Raw genomic sequence first — 15100 nt, forward strand, 5'->3', positions numbered from 1 at the left:
CGTCTTATCTTTCGTGTCTTACGCACAGTCTTCAATCGTCATTCAAATCGTTATCTCAGTTATACACAATTCGGTCTCTATACCAAGGGAGATTTGGCGATTACAAAATTGACGTGGCACACCGAAAAAATTTATATCGACCTGTGGCCCATGAAAATTACTGAACACAACATTCCACTTGTAGCATGGTGCATCTGAGCTCTATTCTAAGAGCATCTCATTCCTGACAAAGATATATAGTGAGTTGTGCCAATATCATGATTACACGCTGTCTAGACTGTACAGCACCCAGGTTTCACAAGGCGTGACAGTGGCTAGAATTCTGCAGTTATAATTTAGGGACGGGACTCACGAGATATTCATCAGAATGAGATGTTAGATCCGGTGATTCTGGGTAGTGTTCAATCTAAGACAGATAGTACCCAGTTCGATAGAGATACCATTTTATGTGCTACCAGCATACTTTACAGTAGTCGTCTTGGTAGTGTGCTTGGATGCACCTGAGCCAATGAGCCAACTCATCTGTTTAGAATGGTGGCATCGGCAGAATAAGTGATCCGTAGCTCCTTTCAAGGTCGGATATAAAGGACAAGTTTTTCTTGCATGTTTCATTTGTCTCGAGCTGCTTGACAAAGTACTCGACACAGAACCGGAGACATATAACCACCTCAGCATCGATTGTGTGATCGTCTGTAGTTCATGATGTTTGCTCATAATCAAGCAGGAGAGCACATTCAACGTGACTAGTGCATAAACAAGTTACGGACATTAGTTCCCATATCTAGTAGTTCTTGAAAGTAAACTTCTCGAATGTAGGAGCAGCAATTTTCAAGGCGTCAGTGCCATAAGTACGGCAGTGGCAGATGCAGCAGCAGGTACGGGAGGGAGGAGGCACCACAGATGGCTTCTGGAGTCATAATTTTTTTGAAGCAGAGGCAACAAATGGCGAGTCCATCTCGCCAGAGCTTATGGCGTAACAGCTGTGTGTGGTAGAGTGGAACTGAGATGGTTGACCGAAGTCCAGGCATGTGACTCTGTTGATCAAGACTTAGTTCATCTTTACTAGCAAGCAAACTAACGGATTATGTCGACTTATACACAGATGGCATATCCCAGTGCTTGGATTCGTGTAGGTCCGGAAGAAATAGCAGAAACAGAGTGGCACAGCAGTGATCAGCACTGATTTAGCGCTGAACAGACATATCTTACAGGACCGTACAAGCTTCCAATGGTCCAGTGGCTTAACCCGCGACATCATTAGGCATAAATGCCACCTCAACAGTAGTGGCGACTCCCCTAGCACCTCGACTGTGCTGTACAAGGTCCTGGGACCTCCACATATGATGCTTCCTTCACGATGCAGTGTCCTGCTCAGGAGTCAGGTACACTCAGGGGTATTTCTGCCCGGTTCTAGGCTCCAAACCTAGCTCGTTTTTAGGACACTTGATGAGTCTCTCCACCTAGGGAAGGCAGGGCACCAGGATTAACTTAGACTCTGGCGTTTCAACGGGAGTCTAGCGTCCCAGACTGTGAGCAGGTCAATTCCATGAGCATCAGCATTGACGGCAATGACACTTAGTAAGTCCCTTCGATCACATAACTACACACTGCTGACTCTGCAGGGCACCTACGCATCAGCACAAGGCATGAAGTTACCCAGACTTCGACACACCTTGATGTTGAGCCATGGTGACTTAAGATCAAAATTATGCTACGCAAGGGTGACGACTGGCCCGAATTGCGGTACAAACACCACTTCCGGCGTAATATTTCTCCGATGACATCATCATGCAGGCCATCATCTCCGAAATTTCGACAAAATACCTTTGCAATATTATTCTCACAAATTCCGCCGCTGATCCTTGTTTCACGACTTCAGATCCCCTCTATACGTCTGCCTCCGTTTGACATCCTCTCTCACCTGCTCTGCTACTCTCCATCTAGCCTGCAATCATGTCAATTACGCTCAACCCCTCCGGCCAGGCGATGCCGCTCGTCGGCTTCGGTCTGTGGAAAGTACCACGGGAGAGCTGCGCGGACACCGTGTACAACGCGATCAAGACCGGCTACCGCCTTTTTGACGGTGCACAGGACTATGGCAACGAGAAAGAAGCCGGCGAGGGCGTGCGCCGCGCCATCGCGGATGGACTCGTCAAGCGTGAGGAGTTGTTCATCACCTCGAAGTTGTGGAACACGTTTCATTCCAAGGAGCATGTTCTTGAGATGACTAAGTTCTCGCTTGACGCGTGGGGATTGGACTACTTTGACCTGTGGCTCATTCACTTCCCTATCGCACAGAAATACGTCCCCCCCTCCGAACGCTATCCACCGGCGCTGCTCTACGACGTTGAGGCAGGCACTATGGCTTTCGAGGACGTGCCGATCGCCGAGACCTGGGCCGAGATGGAGAAAGCCGTCGAGCTCGGCCTCGTGAAAAACATTGGCATTTCCAACTTTGCTGGCGCGCTAATCATCGACCTACTCCGCTACGCTAAGATCCCGCCCGCCGTGCTGCAGATCGAGCATCACCCGTATCTCACACAGCCACAGATTGTCGCGCTCACCCGCCAGCGCGGCATCGCGATTACCGCGTACTCATCCTTCGGTCCGCAGTCTTTCCTTGAGATGTCGCACCCCGTCGCGACAAAGATCACGACACTGCTCAAGACGCCGCTCATCGAGGAGATCGCGGCCGCGCACGGTAAGAGTTCCGGACAGGTGCTGCTGCGCTGGGCGACCCAGCGCGGCATCGCCGTGATCCCCAAGTCCAACTCTCCTCACAGACTGGCTGAGAATCTGAATCACGTTGACTTTGATCTGACCGAGGAGGAGCTGGGCAAGATCTCCGGTCTGGATGCGCAGATCCGATTCAACGATCCTGCGGACTGGCCTGGCAAGATCTACATTTTTGCGTGAGCATAGAAGGATTATATATATTGAGTAATATAAATAAAATGCTACTATGTACTCGACTACCTCGTGCGGATGATGCCGGCGGCGACAAGAAGCTGGATCTTCTTGCGAACCTCCGGGTTCTTCATATGGTCATTCAACGCGGCAGGGTTCTCCTTGGCCTGGCCGAGAATAGACTGCATGATAGGATCCTGCAGGATAGACACAATCTCAGGGTCTTTGCTGATTCGCTCCAGCGTCTGCTCCTCGCTCTCGCCCTCCTGCGACTGGAATCGCGCCGACAGCGCCTTGGATCGCAGCGTCTCGATTTCGTTGAAATTCTCGTGCTTCGTGTCCTTCTCCGTCGCGTCGTTGAGCACCTCGATGCACTTCGTGTACTCGCGCATGGCAAAGTTCGCGTTGGCCTTGCGGATGTATGCGCGGATAAACGATGGGTCTTTCTCGATCGCAAGGTCGCAGTCCTTTACCGCCTCCGGAAACGACAACAACTTCGCGTAGGCGGCAGCACGGTTGCTGTATCCGCGCGCGTCGTCCGGCGCACGCTTGATCATCTCGGAGTACGCCTTGACAGCATTAGGCCAGTCCGCAGCCTTGAAGAACGCGTTACCTTGCTCGCGGGCGGTCTCTGCCTTCTCCGGGTCGATGTAGGCCTCGATATCCTTCTGCTTCTTCTCCTTCTCGACAGCGCGCAGCTTTGCAAGAACGTCAGGAGTCCGGTGCTCCGTCAGCGCGCGGTTGTAGTATTCGATAGACTGGTCAAGGTTGCCAAGCTTGTGGAAGGTAGTGCCCATGCGCGCAAAGGACTTTGCTATTATCTTGTAATCCGTGCGCCGCGAACGGCCCTCGTCGATGGCAAGCTCGCAGGTCTTGATGCATGCTTCCAGATCGCCCTTCTCGAACTCTGCCGCAGCGGTGTTGTTCAGGTACGTAATGTCCTTGTACAGCTCCCACGCCTTGGTGTAGTGTTCGATCGCGACGTCGAAATTCCGAGATTTGTATTCCTTGTTGCCAATAGCCTTCTCCTCGTCGGCGAGCTTTTTGTTCTTCTCCTCGTTGTCTTCCTCGATGGGTTCAGCCTCAGGCTCGGTCGCAGGCTCAGGGGCAGAGGGGGTTGCAGGGATCTTCACTTCGTGCAAGACCGGCTTAGACGGATCATCTCCAGCTGGCGCGTCGCCAGGCTGGCCCATCTGCATGTCGATTCCAAGCAGAACGGAAATGACCTGGAGCAGTCGCGGATCCGTCATCATCTCCTGCGTGCCGGCGGTAGGATTCTTCTGCAGTCGCTTGAGCTTCTCGACAAAGGCGGGATCAGCCAGGAAGGCGCTGGTCTTGGGGTTGGACGCGAGCTTCGTCCACATGGTCGCGTCGCTGAACAGCTGGTTCATACCGAGATCCGGAGTGGTTCCGTCCTCGGCAGCTTCGGCGGCAATGGCGTCGTTGACGGACTTGAGCCCGGCGGTCGCCTGCGCGTTGGTGGGCTCAATCTTGAGCGCGTCCTCGTACGCGTCGTGCGCGCCGAGAAGGTCGCCCTGGAGATGCAGGGCGGTGGCCTTGCGGGTGTAGCCCTTAGCCCATTTCGGGGCGATCTTGATGCACTCGTCGGCGTCGGCAACAGCGTGGCTGTAGTCGTTCTTGGAGACGTACGCGGCGGAGCGGTTGGAGAAGAGAATGTGGTTGGGTGTAGGCGAGGCAGCGATGGCCTTGGTGAAGGCGTCGATGGCCTCGTCGTACTGCTTTTTCGCGAAGAAGGCGTTACCCTCGGCTTTGAACTACGGGCGTTAGTGTCTGACATGAGCACAAACCGAGAGCACTTACAGCGTCAGCTTCGGCGGACATGGTTGTAGTGTCTGGTGAAGCGGTAGGAAGTGCAGTTCGTGGGTGCTATATTTCTTAGCCGTGAAAGTTCTGGAAGCTCTCTCGCAAGTTGCGGCGCAATCGGAGAATCAAGTGACGCTTAGAGCCACGTGATCGTGCGGCGCCGTTTACGACTCCGCGAACGCGACGCTTGAGATCGACAGACACGAACATGCGGCCATGTCAGATCCACGGTGAGTTGCGGAGCTGGTGCGGAGTCCGATGAGGAGACACTAATGTGTGCGATAGGATCAACTCGGTGCAGATACCATATGGCTATGTGACGCCAGACTTCCCGTCGCTGCACTGGCCGTCCGGGCAGACCATGGAGACACTGTACTACCTGTACTACCGCAAGGACATCTGGCGGTTCACGCTGTACTGGACGATGATCATGTATGCGGTCGTTCACTTAGTCGCCGGGTCGTGGGCGATGACGATGACTCGACGAGTGAAGGGCGGTGTGTTCATCATGTTCACATACCTTGCGATCGCAGTGCTCGAAGGGTTCATCAGCGGAAGTATAGTTGGCGCCATGTGAGTATTTCCGCATGTTTGTGCTGTTTGAGGGCGTTGTGCTGATATGAGGTAGTCTTGGGCTGATATACAGCGCGGGGTCGTTCACGATGTCGACATGGATTCCGTTTGTGTGGGCGGTGATACAGATCTTTATCATCATCATGACGGGCTATTCGATGTCCGCGATGGTGATGTAGATGTTTACATATGGTGTGTTACTGGAGTCTGGTGTTTGTTTCCTGTATTATATTATTGGAGTCATGTGTAATATCATAAACATTATGGATTCTCACTCTGGAGGGGAATGAACAACGGTCGATGTCAACTGTGACTTTTGTCAGAACGGTCGCGTAAGCAAGCCGCTACTAGTTCAAAGCAGACTGAAATCCTAAGTAGAGTTTATCGTGAACAGTTTATAATCCGCGGGTCGTGAGTCCTCTTCCCAAATGGCTTACAAACAAGGGCAAAGGCGAAGCGAAGCCGAGCTGTCACCGAGGCGTCGCGGAGCAGCATGCCAGCCGTATTGAGCTAGACTCGGAGTCGCCTCGCGTTTAGGATTCTCACAATTCAATTCACCGCCTCTGCGCCGCACGCACAGTGGCGCTTCGTCAAGCAGAGCACTAGGCAAGATATTCTGACCTTCCGACCCGCGGCGGAAAGTATTCCTTCAGGTCCTGCAGGAAGAGCGAACTGGCATGCAGGGCACGGTAAGCGCGCATGAATGCGCGTGTGCTGGCTGAATAACACTCTGATCGGCTTCTTGGAGCTCAACGACTTCTCTTCGTTGCAATTCTACTCGATCGACATACGGGCGACCTTCCTCGCTTATGACGATTGCCACGATGTAGCGAGTGCTGCATGAGCGACAGCAAGCTTAACATGTTATATGTGGACACTGAGATGACAAGGCTACAGGATGGTATAGCGGTGGCTGACGGTCTGGAGCTCGGTGGGACCTCTTGCAACAGCTCCGGGGAATGGAGCCATGATACCGAGACCAACGGTTTTCGACTGCATACTTCCATGACGAGCTCACAGGGAAGACAGTTTCTGCTGTTTTCACAACATCGAGAGCATGTAGGACCTCGCTTGCAGGCCTGCGAAGATGTGTGACGCGACGATTAAGCCGGCGATTCTCGCAGCGTTTCCCACAGACTGCAGGGAGCGTGCGTCTGCCTTCGGAGGCGAAAGCCTTTCATTTAATGTACACGATGGCGCAGTGCAGCAGTGTTGCGTTTCAGAGGGACGCCGCCGGGTCTGCAATCGCCTTGTCTCGCTGAACATAGTACAGACGCAGCACGCGTTACGGCCGGCAGAACTGGAGCAGATTCGGAGGAGACCTGCCCGCTCTTGGCAGTGGAAGGAATACGATGAATGATGGACAAACCTTTGCAGGACGCGTAGAGTAGCAGTGCACGATTGAAATCCGCGTGAACGCGTTTGTGTTTGTCTCGGCGGCTAGTTTTGGTGGGCACAACTGTGCTGCTGCAGGTCGTGCAGCCATTCTGACTATTGCTAAGGCTCTGATTGGCAGAGTCTGCAGTTTGCTTGTCTTCTCGCTAATACTGCCGCAGAACATGCATTGTGCTGCGTGGACTGTATTGTAGCGGACTGAGCAGGCGCAGTAGAAGAGCGCGAATACGAGTTCGTGTTCGGTGCACAAGTGCACAATGCTTGAAGCATAGCGCGTCCGCGTCTCTCGCTCGCCGCGTCTCTCGACTTCACCACCTTCGTGCCCATCCTCCTCTCCTCCACTCCTTCTTCCTCTTCTTCTCCATCTCCCTCCTCCTTCTTTTCCTCCTCCCCTCCTTCTTCTTGTGCTGGTCCTGCCCCGGCCACCATGGCCCGTCCCCTCGCCCGCGCCCTGGCCGCCGTGTCGCGCGCCTCCACGACCCACCCAATTCACACTATCGTCCTCATCGGCCTCGTCGCCTCCACCGCCTACCTCTCCATCCTCAACATCTCAGTGCCTCATGCAGCCCAATTAGCACCCGCCCACCTCTACCACTCTTCGGCCCCCGCTTCAGAGTGGAAGCAGATTGCCGACCCGGCAAAGTTTCCCGCCGCGTCCCACTACGCGTTCGTGAAACTCCGTTTTGACGACACCGACGTCGCGCTGCCTATCCTGAACAATTCTGTCCCTGTTCTGTCGCCGCTTGAGCGCGGCGTGCTCGTCCCCTATGCCGACCTCAAGGAGTGGACCGACTCCGTCCGCGAGCTCGCACCCGCTGGCTCGCCCGACGCCAACGCTGCCCTTTCCGGCTGGGTGTGGCACATGTCCATGGCCAAGCGTGGCTTTGCTTGGATTGAATGGTTCAAGTTCTCGTACTCGAGATTCATCCAGCTGCTTAGGGTATGCTTTGTCAGACGCCGTTGACTTTGTCTCAACTTCTCACTAATCACTCCTCACCATTAGAACGCGGAGACATTCGACGTGACAGTCATTGGCATGGCCTATGTCGCCATGTACCTCACCTTCCTCGCACTCTTCATCTCCATGCGCCGTCTTGGCTCAAACGTCTGGCTTGGTGTCTCGGTGCTACTCTCCTCCACTTTCGCCTTCCTCTTTGCTCTCGTGACCACTTCCTATATGGGCGTCCCCATCAACATGATTATGCTCTCCGAGGGTCTACCCTTCTTGGTCATCATTATCGGCTTCGAAGGCTCCATTTCGCTCACACGCGCGGTCATGAAGTCCAGCAAGCCCTCCATGTCGGATGTTGTCAAAGCGGTTGAGCAGGTCGGACCCAAAATCTGCTTCGACTACGCTATCGAGACCGCAGTCTTTGTCGCTGGCGCGTGCAGCGGGGTTGGCGGTCTGCGTCAGTTCTGCTTTCTCTCCGTCTGGATTCTTATCTACGACGTTCTCATGCTCTTCACCTTCTATGTCGCCATCCTCAGCGTCAAGCTCGAGTTCATCCGCATTAAGCGCCACATCGCTATCCGCAATACCCTGGAGGAGGATGGCGTGTCCGTCTCCGTTGCAGAGAGTGTCGCCGACAGCGTCGACGAGAGCGAGACTCTCTCCAGCGAGAACGTGTTCTTGGGAAAGTCGTTTAAGGACTTTTCCATCTCCTACTTCAAGACCTTCATGGTAATTGGCTTTGTCGTGCTCAACCTCTTCAACCTTTCGACAGCTCCGTTCCGGGACCACAAGTCCACAATGACTGCTGTCGACCCATTCGTGGTTGTCCCCTCGCTGGCCTCACTTGCCCCTGCTGAGAGCGTCGTCGTCACCGTGCTCCCCTCACTCGAGTACTACCTCGTCCCGAAGTCCACCGAGCTCGAGGAGGCCATGGTCTTACTCTTCGATTCCTGGAGCCGTACCATCGGTGACCCTGTCCTCAGCCAGTGGGTCGCCATTGTTCTCGCTGTCAGCGTCGGTCTCAACATGTACCTCTTCAAAGCCTCTCGCTACAGTGCCCAGGCAGCCCCGGAAGTCAAGGTCATCGAGAAGATCGTCGAGGTTCCGCAAATTCTCACGAGCTCTACCGCGTCTGCCACCACCATCGCCACTGACTTTGCCAGCTCCACCAACCCCTCGGATTCAGACAAGGAGTCGGACGACGGTGTGATTGAGCTCAACATCAAGCCAAAGGCGCGTGTGCTGCCGTTCGACGAGGCTCTCGCCATGGTGAAAGCTGGCCGCACTAAGGAACTCAATGATGAAGACGTCATCATGCTTACCAAGGCGGGCAAGATCCCGCTCTACGCGCTCGAGAAGCAGCTCGGTGACTGTACCCGCGCTGTCTACGTTCGTCGCGCGGTCATCTCGCGCTCGCTTGACAACGGATCCCTCGAGAAGTCGAACCTCCCCTTCCTGCATTACGATTTCACCCGCGTGCTCGGCGCGTGCTGCGAGAATGTCATCGGATACATGCCGATTCCTGTCGGCATTGCTGGACCCCTTATTATCGACGGACACAAGTACTACATTCCCATGGCTACCACAGAAGGCTGTCTCGTCGCTTCCACTATGCGTGGCTGCAAGGCCATGAACGCCGGCGGCGGCGTCACCACAGTTTTGACTCAAGACGGTATGACTCGTGGTCCATGCGTGTCCTTCCCTAGTCTCGTTCGCGCAGGCGCTGCCAAGATCTGGCTCGACTCTGATGAAGGTCAACGTGTTATTAAGAAGGCTTTCGACTCGACGTCGCGCTTTGCGCGTCTGAACTCACTCAAGACCGCCATTGCGGGCACTTTACTTTATATCCGCTTCTGCACCACCACTGGCGACGCCATGGGTATGAACATGATCTCCAAGGGTGTCGAGCACGCTCTCAAAGTCATGAGCGAGCACGCTGGATTCCCCGACATGGACGTCGTCTCCGTCTCCGGTAACTACTGCACTGACAAGAAGCCCGCGGCTATCAACTGGATCGAGGGCCGTGGCAAGAGTATCGTTGCCGAGGCACTCGTCCCCGGCGATGTTGTGCGCTCGGTTCTTAAGAGCGACGTCGACGCGCTGGTTGAACTCAACATCACCAAGAACCTGATCGGCTCTGCGATGGCGGGCTCCGTCGGCGGCTTCAACGCGCACGCTGCCAACCTCGTCACCGCGATCTTCCTCGCTACAGGTCAAGACCCCGCACAGAACGTCGAGAGCTCAAATTGCATTACTCTCATGAAGCGCGTTGGTGACGATCTACTTATCTCTGTCTCCATGCCGTCCATTGAAGTCGGCACAATCGGCGGCGGCACGATCCTGGAACCGCAGTCCGCCATGCTTGATCTCCTTGGCGTACGCGGACCGCATCCGACAAGCCCCGGTGACAACGCGCGCCAGCTTGCGAAGATTGTGGCCGCGGGTGTACTCGCGGGTGAGCTGTCGCTGTGCTCTGCGCTCGCCGCTGGTCATCTTGTGCAGAGCCATATGACGCACAACAGATCGCAGCCTGCCACTCGCACCGCTACTCCCGCGGCATCCTCGCCCGATCTGGCGCGTCTGAAACAGGGTGCGCAGGTGTGCTTCACTGCTTAATAGCCGACTCTTTGGCATGCTGCTGAGAAACTACCAAAAAAATCATAGAAAAATCGCAACATTCATAATACTCATCTGTTTTTCCATATTTGTATCATTACAAACGGAATGTTGTCTATACTTACTGGCGTTGTGCTTCACTATCTGTTTTAATTCTTGCGTTTTTGTTTCTTGAAATTCGGATTCCGCTATTGTTCATGGCCGTTGCAGTGGTTGTGTGTGATGGTGAGGAGGGGCTTAATGACCGGCATGCGATAAGGATCTTTAGCATTTAGAAAATGTGTATGTCAGTTGCAGATTTGAGGAATTGTATTCATTGCATGAGAAGGCAAAAAGTTGGAAGTGGATTGGTCGTAGACTCTGAGTCAAATCATCATCGTGACATCACGGGCGTAGAGTTTAGATACGCAAAAGATAGCCAAACTTGCGCAGAGTCGCTGCTCTCACACGATAGTCACTCATCATTCATCGATTCACAGTTCCTTCGGTGAATTAACTACACGGTGGGCGCCTGGGGCCGACGCTAGACTATGGCCGATACGAGACGTCGTCGCGTGGCGACAGGCGGTGCGCCACCTACGATGACCACGACCACGACCACAGCAGCCCACGCATCAGCGACCACGCCAACCAGCAGAGCGCCGTTCCTGCTTGGCATATTACTCGTCGTATCGACCCTCGATGGACCGCAGGTTGCATTTCACTACCCACAGGAAGCATACGCGCCATCGTCGCGCCAGGCGCGCTTCGCGGCGGCCTCTGCGACCACAGTGATGACCACCTCCACGGCGAGCACAACTGGGCCGATAACGAGACCGGGACCGCATTCGAAGCTAAGAGAACAGATTGAGACAGCGATGCTTTCTGCATCGTTACCGTCCTCGCCGGCGACAGATGGGGCGGCGGAAGAGGCGCCATATCGATATGACTCGCCGGATGAGTACTCTGGCGACGAATCCTCAGGGTTTACTTCCTCAGCGTCGTGGTCGTCCTCATCCTCGCTGGGTGGCTACAGTGGTGGCGCTGCACTGTTCTCCGCGAGTGGGTCGGAGTACGGACATAGTTCCGAGGACGTTGACATTGATGCTCTTGATCTCGAAGACGCGGGTGACTTAGCCTCCGCGGCGGGACAGAACATGATTGCGGGCCGCACGATGCTGCGAAATGTTGCGAAGACATTGGATATACGACCTACAGGCGAGATCATACCCGGCGTCGCGAACGGAATGGCTGGCGAAGCCACGCTGGGGAGGGGCGGCAGACGACGACGACGACGCCGACGACGACAGTCTTCTTCTGATCCGTTGTTTCCTATACGCCACCGCAGCGTGACGCCCGGGCGGAGTCCGCAGACACGTGTGCCGCTCGGCGGCGTCGACGACACTGTCGTGAGCACGAATGTGTCGTACAGCAGCTATCACAGACGTAACATATCGCCGTCCGTCGCCGCGCGCGCGTCGCCGAGGCTGGCGGCGTATTCAGAAACCAGCATGCTCAGTCCGGTCATTGTACCGGATTTATCATTATCACTACGCTCGCCGGTATTAGGCGCGTCGAGGGCGCCCGCGGCGACTCCGGTATCTCATAAGGGAAGTATTGATCAAGGTGGCCACTCGCGCAAGCCTAGCGCGGCGACGAATACTGCGACAGACGACTCGTCCGACACTGATGACTCTGCCGACGACAACGCCTCCCGGCGTGATGTAGATGACGCGCCGTTATCTTCGTCCACACAGGGTCATCACGGTGGGGGTAGTGAGTGGAATAAGTGTTTTGGCTACACGACGGACTTTCTGGCGCCATTGCTATGTCCGCAGCGTAGCATGTGCGATGTGATGTTTGAGTTTACCGCGAATGAGACCGCGTTTCTAGGGCATCCGGTACATGTGCGTGCGGATGGTAAGTGGAAGCGGAGTATTCCTACCACGGTATCAGCGTCGGCGCAGGGCTCAAAGGATGCGCGGTATCATGCGTTTGAGTCGATGTCGGCTACGTCAATTACCGTGAAATCTACCTCTGAATCTGAGCGGTGGGAAGGCAGATCGCGCTCGCGACATGAGATACTTGATGGCCGCGAGGCGGATTACTACAGCGACGATATGGAGGAGGAGGAAGAAGAAGAGGAAGAAGAAGAAGTAGAAGAAGAAGTCGAGGCATTGAATATGTCGTACAGTAGTATCGGCTTCGGAAGTCAAGCCTCTTCATCGCGCGCGCCGTCCGAAGTCGTCGCACCAGATGCGGACGAGGATACTTCATTCAATATCAATAGCATATCGCACGCATTCCAGTCCGGCATCGGCGCGCGTAACTTTGTGGTCTCGCAGACAACAGCAGATTCTGATACCCAGGCGACAGGCAGCGACGATGCTGTGACGGACGGCACGCACTCGTTGACGTCATCGCAGCTGCTGGACCCCAGCAGCATTTCGAAACGCGGCTCGCGCGCGCCGAGTGCCAGCGGTTCCGAACACGCGCTGAATATGTTCCACGTTGTGTTTGTGATGGATCCGCCGGAGTTGGAGTATAACGATCGGATCAAGGCCATGTACGATTATATTGTTGTACCCCTCGCGGAGCGGTTGCGATACGAACAATATAAGTCGAACTACGTCATGCGGGAAGTGGAAATCATGCAGCGCTTGCGTACGCGCGCAGCCGAGTCGGGTATTTCGTCGCGGGTGTTGTGGGAAGAGACGCTTAAAACGTCGTCACTTGCGCTTGCTCTGGCGCAGTTGTATTCCGCGCTTTCACATAACGCAATTGCGAATATCAGCATCAACAATGTTACGCGCTCGTTCCAGATCCCGGTACAACTACATTCCGCCGTACTCCCCTCGATTCTCGAGCCGGTGAAGGTTCCGGGGTTTTATCTGTCCACAGAGGAATCGTTACGGCAGTTTGAAATCGGACCGTCGGGGTCGTCGTCGAGTGAAATTCACTCGGCGGGAGAGAATCTTGAGCAGGAAGGCTTACCATTTCTCGAGCACGCGCTGTTGTTATTGGATTCGGTAGACAGGATTATGAAAGTGATTGCGATTGATCCTGGCAGTCGGTTCGGCATTTTCTTGCGCGCCGTGACGCCGACGGATCCGATTAGTGCGATTGCGAAAAGTACGCATTTATCGTTGAAGGAGGTTGAGGATATTTCGCGGCATTTGATATACTGGCGGCGTGCGCGGATTATTATCCCGATTCATCGACGGGGCATCTACTCCGTGGCCCCAACGGCGCCACTAACTTACCTCCCGTCGCACGCAAAGAGCTTTCGCCGCGCGTTCCCAAACGCGCCATCGCTGCCACGCATTTTGCACAAGTTTTCCGCCCAGGAACCACGGCCGCTCGCGAATATCATACCCTCGCCCGACTTGAGGGATATGTATTACGAGATACTCGCGTGGTTGCTGCGACTGGGATATCTGGCGCAGATGCATACATATATATGGATACGCGTGGCGGCGCATGTGAAGCAGGAGGTTGCGCGGGATGAAGAGCGAGCGGCGGCGATTGAGGGAGGCGATGCTGATGACGACGACGAGGATTTGATATCGCCATACCCGACTGACGCGGAGCCACCACAGTTACCTACAGTCGCGAGCCCGCTGCCAACCGACGACACCGGGAACTTCAAGGGTAGCATTTTGAAGTTGCCCGGCCGACCGACAGCGGAGGAACAGAAGTGGATGGCGAAGATGGTGCAGGGAATGGATCGGGATATGGCTACGCTGTTCTGGAAGACGCGGGAGTATATGACAGGCAAGGTGTCGTTCGAGGACGTGCCGCGGCTGGCGGGGATTCAGCGTAAGGAATTGCGGACGCTATTGACGGCGCTGAAGCCGCATATTATCATCGCGCGGCATTGGTAGGAGAAGAATTAGTGTGGTTATTCATGGAACGGCGTTAATGGTATATGTTTATTTTCTGTACAGTAGTTATGCTTATGCAGAGAGTGTATCTATATCCTCCTGTGTGCTGGCGCGCGGGGTCCGCCGTGGCGAAGCTTTGTGCCGTCGGAGACGCGCTGAACGAGATGTCTGATCTGATCGGTTTCACGGCTCTGGAAAAGCTGGATGAACGCGGTGCGATTCTTGCCGAAGCCGCGGAGCATGACCTCGATTTGTTTGTCGTTGAGGCCCTTCTCGATCATCTGTGCAATGAAGTTGACAGTGAGCTGGTACATCGCCTCGATGCCCCCGCGGTGGGTTCCCTTGAAGCCGAATTGGCCGGAGGACATGGAGAGCTTGACGTCCTCGAGGGGCAACATGTACGGGTTGGCGACGTCGATGTAGACCGCGGTGAGCGTGAAGTGCGTGTTGTTGGGCGTGAACAGCGCATGCCATATGTACCGCAGCTCGATCTTTCTAATGGAATTCTTCTTCTCAAGCGTGATTGGGGTGGCGCGTTGCAGCGGCGTGAGCGTGCGCAGTTGCGTCTCGATACCTTCTTGAAAAATGCTGCGCTGGCGCGCGCGCTCTTGCGTGGTGGCGGCGGACATCAGGCCAGAGACTGAGACGGCGGCAGAGGAGGGAGAGGAAGCAGAGGTGGGCGAAGCGGCGCCGAGGCGGGAGATGGCTTCGGAGAGAGGGCTGCCGATTGTGGGGATCGGAGGGTTTGTGGCGGGAACGTCGGCGGGAATGTCGTCGGCTGCGGAGTGGGTGGTGGCAGTGAATAGGCGGAGGGAGTATAGTGGAAGTAGTGACCGCAATGGTCGTAGGGCACCTGACCGCGCAGAGCGGAGAAGGAGGGCCGTCATTGCGGTGGTGGTGGTGTTGGTCGTAGTGGTCACTAAAAGTGGTGAAGATGTTGAAGACAAAGAACTCGGACTTTTCACGAACC

The 15100-nt window shown here is 55.1% G+C and overlaps 6 protein-coding genes across 6 annotated transcripts; 4 read left to right on the top strand and 2 right to left on the bottom strand.

Annotated features, from left to right (window-relative positions):
• Nucleotides 1–1823: 1823 nt before the first annotated feature.
• Nucleotides 1824–2967, top strand: V1518DRAFT_423611 (NADP-dependent oxidoreductase domain-containing protein). Its single transcript, XM_066905733.1, has one exon. The coding sequence runs from the start codon at nucleotides 1954–1956 to the stop codon at nucleotides 2914–2916; it is 963 nt and encodes a 320-aa protein (XP_066757016.1). The 5' UTR covers nucleotides 1824–1953; the 3' UTR covers nucleotides 2917–2967.
• Nucleotides 2921–4806, bottom strand: V1518DRAFT_423613 (uncharacterized protein). The gene is made up of 2 exons (XM_066905734.1): nucleotides 4729–4806; nucleotides 2921–4682 (listed from the first exon to the last, which is right to left on the bottom strand). Exons 1-2 carry the CDS (start codon nucleotides 4747–4749, stop codon nucleotides 2973–2975), a joined length of 1731 nt encoding a protein of 576 aa, XP_066757017.1. The 5' UTR covers nucleotides 4750–4806; the 3' UTR covers nucleotides 2921–2972.
• A 40-nt stretch (nucleotides 4807–4846) lies between these two features.
• V1518DRAFT_423614 (uncharacterized protein) lies at nucleotides 4847–5712 on the top strand. The gene is made up of 3 exons (XM_066905735.1): nucleotides 4847–4961; nucleotides 5017–5304; nucleotides 5360–5712. The coding sequence occupies exons 1-3, from the start codon at nucleotides 4948–4950 to the stop codon at nucleotides 5481–5483; spliced, it is 426 nt and encodes a 141-aa protein (XP_066757018.1). The 5' UTR covers nucleotides 4847–4947; the 3' UTR covers nucleotides 5484–5712.
• Nucleotides 5713–6910: 1198 nt separating this feature from the next.
• Nucleotides 6911–10697, top strand: V1518DRAFT_388640 (hydroxymethylglutaryl-coenzyme A reductase-domain-containing protein). Its single transcript, XM_066901731.1, has 2 exons — nucleotides 6911–7639; nucleotides 7703–10697. Exons 1-2 carry the CDS (start codon nucleotides 7127–7129, stop codon nucleotides 10265–10267), a joined length of 3078 nt encoding a protein of 1025 aa, XP_066757019.1. The 5' UTR covers nucleotides 6911–7126; the 3' UTR covers nucleotides 10268–10697.
• Nucleotides 10684–14224, top strand: V1518DRAFT_423620 (nitrogen permease regulator of amino acid transport activity 3-domain-containing protein). Its single transcript, XM_066905736.1, has one exon. The coding sequence runs from the start codon at nucleotides 10798–10800 to the stop codon at nucleotides 14128–14130; it is 3333 nt and encodes a 1110-aa protein (XP_066757020.1). The 5' UTR covers nucleotides 10684–10797; the 3' UTR covers nucleotides 14131–14224.
• Nucleotides 14165–15054, bottom strand: V1518DRAFT_423621 (uncharacterized protein). The gene has a single exon (XM_066905737.1). It carries the CDS (start codon nucleotides 15015–15017, stop codon nucleotides 14220–14222), a length of 798 nt encoding a protein of 265 aa, XP_066757021.1. The 5' UTR covers nucleotides 15018–15054; the 3' UTR covers nucleotides 14165–14219.
• Nucleotides 15055–15100: the final 46 nt, after the last annotated feature.

The sequence above is a fragment of the Limtongia smithiae genome (genome assembly GCF_038497785.1).
Source record: "Limtongia smithiae strain NRRL Y-17922 unplaced genomic scaffold V1518scaffold_18, whole genome shotgun sequence".
In the NCBI taxonomy this organism is placed as follows: Eukaryota; Fungi; Ascomycota; class Lipomycetes; order Lipomycetales; family Lipomycetaceae; genus Limtongia; species Limtongia smithiae.